Source organism: Argentina silus (assembly GCF_951799395.1).
Source record: "Argentina silus genome assembly, chromosome: X".
In the NCBI taxonomy this organism is placed as follows: domain Eukaryota; kingdom Metazoa; phylum Chordata; class Actinopteri; order Argentiniformes; family Argentinidae; genus Argentina; species Argentina silus.
The window spans coordinates 8,035,218-8,042,615 of record NC_139653.1 but is presented as its reverse complement, the minus strand read 5'-3'; the positions used below and the strand labels follow the sequence as shown (position 1 = coordinate 8,042,615).

The 7,398-nt window shown below is 39.8% G+C and overlaps 2 protein-coding genes across 2 annotated transcripts in view; one reads left to right on the top strand and one right to left on the bottom strand.

Moving 5' to 3' along the window:
* The window catches only part of plekhh2 (pleckstrin homology domain containing, family H (with MyTH4 domain) member 2), a 24,799-nt gene extending 23,421 nt beyond the window's left edge, over window positions 1-1,378 (top strand). The window contains exon 28 of the mRNA XM_083694455.1: window positions 1-1,378. This exon is cut by the window's left edge and continues 776 nt beyond it. The gene's annotated coding sequence lies outside the window, so the exon portion shown is untranslated.
* A 1,860-nt stretch (window positions 1,379-3,238) lies between these two features.
* epcam (epithelial cell adhesion molecule) lies at window positions 3,239-6,355 on the bottom strand. The gene is made up of 9 exons (XM_083695897.1): window positions 6,021-6,355; window positions 5,390-5,497; window positions 4,937-5,198; window positions 4,721-4,786; window positions 4,538-4,601; window positions 4,339-4,437; window positions 4,030-4,227; window positions 3,838-3,879; window positions 3,239-3,617 (listed from the first exon to the last, which is right to left on the bottom strand). The coding sequence occupies exons 1-9, from the start codon at window positions 6,082-6,084 to the stop codon at window positions 3,594-3,596; spliced, it is 927 nt and encodes a 308-aa protein (XP_083552023.1). The 5' UTR covers window positions 6,085-6,355; the 3' UTR covers window positions 3,239-3,593.
* Window positions 6,356-7,398: the final 1,043 nt, after the last annotated feature.

Sequence of the window (7,398 nt, the reverse complement as noted above, 5' to 3'; positions counted from 1 at the left end):
TCATACACAAAGCTAACTTCCTGCCTTGATTTTTTGTATCAGTTTTGATACTATTCTTGTCCAGCCACAACGTACTGAAAATGTAATGCATGTAAAATAGATAATAATGCTTTATTTATTAAATAAATAAATAAAAAAGTGGAGAGGGACATTTTCAATAGAGAACTTTCGAGCTCACTATGAAATCTGTGTGGAAAATAAACAAACCCAAAGTGATCAGCATGTGATAGTCTGTACAAAAAAGAGTTGTGTCTTTCTGGATGAGTTAGGATTTATGATAACATAGGACCTGGCTGCTGTTGAACTGGCCATGATGTTGAAGAGTTGAGTAAACTTACTATATGTAATGTTGGTTGTGTATGTAGAAGAGAAAGGGGGATGGAGGGTAACAGGTACGTCATGGAGACTGTTGGCATGGAGACTGTTGGCACGGGGATGTGTCTATTGAAGGTGATCATTGCACAGTATTGGGGATGTTGGATGTATTGAGACCCATCTGCCCACAAGACTGGGCTCCAAATTGCATAAGCAAAAAAGTGAGCAAAGTCAGACATCTTAACCATAATATTTCTAATAGATGCGATGAGATGACACTGTTAAAGATCAGGTACAATACAAAATCATGCTGTAGACTGTATTTTGCTCAGTTCTACACTATTTGATCTAGCAAACTGGAGCCTTATGCCTTATGATCGCACCCTATTTACTCTTGGTTACTGAATTGCCTGTGTGTTGAAACTTAAATAGTGCAGAACTCCGGCTGACCTGTTGGTACAAGTCGACCATATTGCTTTCACTTCTCCTTTGCTTTCAGGATTGGTCAAGATAAAGAAATAGGCAGCAAAGGACACAGTTATCAGCCACAGCCTGGCATCAGGTGGGATTTCAATTCTGGAAGTTAATTGAAATGACAATTCAATAATTGCAAATAGGGCATTTATTTTCACAATAAACTGAAAATGAGAAGCTTTTTACAGTTTTTAATAGTGTAACATTGAATTGACCCCAAACCTGGTTTTAGTAGAGAGGTGGGTGTTACAGGATGTGGTGTTGACATTGAGACAGTGTTTGGAATGATGTTGGGATGAGAGGCAAATGAGGATACCTGAGGTACAATAAATATTTAGGTGAAAGTGGATGGGATTTGGCCCATAATTCTGCATACATTCACCTTAAAATATGAGCTTGAAAGCATAATTACAGTATTACCATCATTGGAGACTGATTATATCAATTTCTTACTGCTTTTTTGTTGCCATTTGTCTTGTTTAAATTGTTATTTGGTATTTATTTTGATATGCAGTACATTTATATGTAAGAATTTATCTTTGCAGTTGTCAAAATTGTACAAATATTTGAATAAACACCTTTGGCAAACTAACAATGCTTCAGTTTTGGTTCAAGTGAACAGGTGAGAGTCCACTGCCCACAGAGAGTCTTTTTAAAGCAATGGTTCTTCTTTTGGGTTTGGTTCTCCTATAAAAACATAGACTGATTTCACAACCTAATCTTAAGAAACTCTTATGTTTATACAAAACAATTCATTGCACAATAATCTCCCTGTACACACAGCCTCACTGTTGTCCCTCCCCCAGTCCCCTGATAGGCTCTCCTGAGGCTAATGCTGTGGTGCACAGAGCAGGGACACACCCTCATTCCAGGTGAGGCGACATATGACACCTAAACCTGTCTGAACTAGTTAGAGAGGCACATTCTTCTTTGTGTTGCTAAGGGAGGGGAACAATGAGAGAAGAGCTTCCAGTCAAAGAGGAAGTCCTTTATCACTATGTCATATATAGTCAAACTGTATGATAAATAGAGCTTAAAAGATACAGACAGATAAAAACCATTGGTTTACAGCCATAAGATAGTGATGCACCCAATGCTACCCTCTGCTAGTATAAAACAACACACACCAAACACAACAATGTGAGCAATTGACTGTTTTTTGGGAACACAACACACCCTAAAGGTCAGCTATGCTGGCCTGGTGCAAGGTGACCCAGCAATTGCCCCATGTTCTCACCCTCTTTCTATACCTGATAGATAAACTATTACTCCCTATTAGTTCCTGCATAGATGACAGAATAACTATCGTTCCACTGGTTGTTCTGCTTTGACCTCTGAGAATTTTTGACTGAGGTTCTGTCTGTGGTAAACACAGGTTTATTATCCTGCTGAAGTAAGCCTCTCACAAATGTAGTCTCTGTAGAGAGCCTAAGCTTGTCAAACAGGTTTGATGTGATGTCCCAACGTTTTCCAAGCAGGGCGGAACCTTGCTCACGGAGGTACATCCCCCACCAAACAAGAGTTGTCATAGTATCTACACAGAAGGCATCTTAGTCAACTGCCATTAACATACCAAGGCCTATTTATTGTTTTTGTACTCAATATTACTAATTTGTCAATTAATGACTTAATGAATGATTAGTGTCTATACACCCTCAGTGTATCCAGAGAATTACAGGACATTCCCAACAGAGTATCGAAGCTGTGACACATACGGAAACAGAGACCGGAGGACACCACACCCTCAGTGTCTTCACCTGGGGGGACAATAGACTACCAACAGAACCGTCAGATGTAAACAATGCAAATAATCACTGACAACCAGTTTCAGAAACAAAGGAGGGTATGGGGGTGTATGTGACCCAGAGATCTATTAACTAAGGTGTTGGTAGAAGGTGGGAAGACACCACAAGATGTTGAAACAATAAATCCTTTTGCGTGACCCTAACCCTAAAAAATTGGAGTGGTTTCTAAAAGGAAATACCCATATAGGTTTTCTAAAGCACAAATGAAGCTTGTGGGAGTAAACAATACAAACATGGTTTGAGCTCAACTGAGTCACAGTGGTGTTCAATAGACTAAATAGACTCTCATTAAGAAGTCTCATGTAAATTTACACCTTTTGTTTCACTCAAAACCAATTCAACGAGTTAAAACGACTGGGTTTCACGCTGTGTAGTAGTGGATTAATATGGTCTTGTACATTATTAACTCATAGGTTAGATAGCCAACACACCATGCAAATTGTTCCCAAAGAGGGTTGTTCCTCTATTACCCTCCCCCCTCCACAGTGATTTTCCACTGAGCCACCAAATGGATACCTGACTCAAACAATGGAAGTATTTTCTCAAATTTTAGAAAGTAATCAATAGCAATTCATCCATTTACAATTCTTATCTTAATTGAACTAAATTGTTGTAAACAGGAAATCAATCAAAGCAGGCAGGCATATTTGTTAAGACACTTTTATTAAAAATCAAAGCAATATGAAACTGTACAATCTACAGTCATTCAGACCTCTGCATTTAAATGAGAATGACTTATTAACGTGGATAGGTGTTTTGTTTTTCCAGAGGCAGTAGTTGCAGCATTATACAGACATTATTCTATCAAGAGTCAACAGCATATAAATAAAGGTAATGGGTGGAAACATACAATGTGATCATTTCCTTTACAATTTGCATCCCTCAAGTAACAGTTAAAAATGGCACACTCCCTTTTCAATAAGCAAAATGTCTCAGAAAAAGCAATTTACAAGAAAACAGCTTCTGCGCTGGAATATCAGTTCTTTCGTGATGACTTGTTTACATGGCCTCCATCTCTCTGGGCTGAAAGAAAACCAACAAAACAAAGCATGAGGGGGAATCGGGTTCACAACATTATTTCTCAATCTCTGCATATTCAATCTATTATTATTATATACACATACACAACAATTAATAAACCATGGCCGAACAATTACATTCAACTTATACATTGTAATTATACAATGTATAAGTGCATCACCATCAGTGTAACATTCCACTAGGATTCCATTGGACCACTCACCTCTGCCTTGCTGTATTTCTGCTCTCTTCTTCTGGCAAAGAACTGGAAGAAAAAAAAGACATGATCATTACCAAATGCAACATTACGTCAAACATCTTAAAAGACTAAACATCAAGCTCGTGAATCCATTTCTAAATAAGTTTGAAAGATAAACGTCCCACTTCGATTGGGGACAAGGCCAAGAGGACTCACCAAGACAAGCAGGCCAGCGGCCACAGCCAGGATGACCACCACGATGACGGCAATGACTCCCCCGGTCAGCTTCTTCATGGTGAAGGTGGGTCCCTCCACATCCACATAGTACACCAGGATTTTCTCCATCTCCAGCTTCTGACCATCCACACTTGGCTCAAACTTGGCCTGGTCCTTGAACAGAGGCAGCACCTTGACCTGAAAGCAATAAACAAATAAGTAAATGATCTGTGCTTGCAGAACTGAGTGATGAGATACCCCTGTTGTTTCCCTGAAACAAGAAGGCAAGAGTACAAGTGTGTGACTTACGTCTTTCTCCATGTAGTAGGCCATACCAGACAGGTCTGTCGTACGGTCTTCCATCGGCTTCTTCACGTCCACAATAATCAGGCCGGCATCAGAGTCATACTGCAAAATGGAGGACAAACAATTTTTTGCTTACAACTATACCCTAAAATGATTCAATGTCAAAGCAATTTTCTGGATATATTAATGATTTGTTTCTCACCTTCACCCCCTCCACAAGGGCCTTGTCAAAGCTGTAGCGGTCATGGATGGCAGTTTTAATGGCTCTGTATGGGGACAAACATTTATTCAATTACAGTACATGCAGAAATCTCTTCAATTGATTTTTTTAAATGGGCAGATAACCATGAAACCATAGAGAGACACAATGGACATCAATACGTACTCCTTCAGCTTCGATTCATCCACTGCAGTCTTCACTTTCTTGTGCGTGAGCTCCAAACGAACCCAGCTGGGGGTAGAGGGGAGACACAAGGGGTTAGATTTACATACCTGGCACAAAAGGCTAGTCATCATAAATGTTGCACACATTACTTTTAATCTGGTATTTTGTGTGGGTGTAAAGATTGTACAAGATTGCCTGAGAAAGAAAGTAACTTACTAAGTCTCCACCAGCTTTTCACACTTGAGGCTCTTGTCTCCCTTGTCGGTTCTACGGACGCCAGCGCTGTTCACACACCAACACTCTTCGGTGTTGTTGCACTGCCTGGCCTTGAATTTGCCATCGTTCTCACACTCTGGGTCGTAGATCCCATCGTTGTCAACAATGGCGGTCTCCACAGGCTTTCCACCCGATCCACGTGTAGACAAGTTCTTTCTAGCACGGTACATCTCTAGCTTCATCAGGTAGCACTTGGATATCACTATGGAAAGAATGATTAAACTAAAATGTGTCCATGGCTGAAAGGTCAGGGCATGACAACTAACATGCCTGTCCGCAAATAGAATGTCCATCAATAGCCTGTGGCCTACACTTCTAGCTGTAATTCAATTAAGATTACATACTGGGAACGTCAAACAAGTTTGGGGTATAAAACTGCAAAATGTTACTTACGTTTAGTGCAGTCCAGAGTCTGCTTATTTTCAATACCATCATCAAGCAGAATGGTACACTTGCAAGGGGTCCCATCACATGTGGCCCACTTCAAAGTGTCACATTTACCTGTGGAAGTAATGCATCATCAGAAGCAGCGTGGAAACAAATATCTAATAAATCATAAAGAAGAGCACTCTCAGGCAGCCGGGGAAGCCCCAAGAGAACCCCTGGAGGTGTTGGGAGTTCTCTTGGGTACAGGTAGCTCTAACTGGGCGTTGGTTACACACAACACCCAGATCTGCTGAGTGAGAACAAGTCATCCTCCCCTCCCCCATTCCACTTTGAGCACCGAAACTCGACGGTGTACAAGCTACTAGACTATTTCAACAAAGTGTTATTGTAGGCCTAGCTTCTTGGTAATAATTCAACAGGTTTTTTTATCATTAATTGACAAATAGCTGCTGCTGGCCTGTTTGGGTCGGTGTGGCGCAGACGGGACAACTTCCTCATATCCATACACTTGTTGCCGCCAACTAATTTTAGAGTTGTACACTTCTATCGGTAGGCTATTTATTAAATTAGAGAACAAAGAAAGGCATATAGGCAAATGTTTCACCTGCGTTAAAAATGTCTAATTAAATTAACTTACATTGAGCTTGAGCTGCAGTTCCCACTGCGAATGTCACAACAATAACTGCAATCCAAATCTTCATGGTTAAATTCCTAATTAACCTTTTTAGAACAAAATGTTGAATCGCCGGCTTTGTGTGACCGTTCAGCACAAAGATGAAGTAAACACCTGAAGCACACAAGCGTCCTTTTCTTCACACAGGTGCGGTCTTGTCCAACCAGTTTGGAGAGAAACTCAAAATGAGGTCTTGACCAACGAATAGGATGGTTGTATTATCCTTGCAAATGTTCGATATCAATTTAAGACTTGTCCGATGATGATCGTTTGAAGGTCCTCAACACTGATAATAAGAAGTGAAGTGCTACATTTATATGAACAGAATCAGTCTCATGACGTCAGCCTAATTTAAATAAGGAGGGTAGATGAGGTATTACCTCAGACTCACCTTTTTCCCGCCTGACCATATTTGGGTTCCAGTCAGAGAAAACAGATTTTCTCGATACCTATCTCTACAATGGCCATCCTCTGCTTTTATTGTATTGTCGCCTAAAGGGTAACATTTACAAATACACATTTCCATCAAAAAGATATTAAAAACATACATACTGTATTGATTTTACAACATTAATATGTGTTACCCTATATGTGTAATCTGTGAGGGACATTTTACAGAAATATCCCAAATTTGTAGTTTTTTTTCTACATCTCTCCCAAACATGGGCCTACCTTGTTACAGGCATTGCAGATGATTTAAAACTATAAACTACAGACTGTGTGACTATAAACTGCAGACTGTGCATGTATTGCCTAGGACATGATAAGCAGGTCTGCCAATGCAATACCTGAAAAAAAACCTACTGGCATTCTGTAGTCTTGTTTAAGTCATGATTTCTCTGTAGAGTTTGAGCACATGTGTTTCACCTGCTAATCAACTAGATAGAAAACAATGCTCAGTAATGATACAATGGAATCAAACTGTGAAATAGCCACATGGGTAAACCGTCCTCAGAAGAGTAAACTATCGTCAGAAGAAAAATGAGATACAGTATGTGACCCAGTATCATCTGAAAAAACTCTTGACTGGAATTCTCACCAAACTGAAACCAAAGGATAAACACAATGTTGCTGTAATGACTCAAGTCTCCACTGTGTGGTTGACTAACATGACTATGAGTCACTGCAGCAGGTCCCAGGGATTTTGGTGTCATATTTTTCAGATGTATCACAACAGTATCTGGTAATATGGAAAATTACATAAGACAAATGTAAATGTGAAGCTAAACTGATCATCTAATGTGAATAATGTGTCAAAAGGAGCAAATAGAATTCTACAGGCTAGAATGGTTTTCATGTCAATGTGATCCAGGATATTGAAACCTATTCTTTAGAAAGCAGT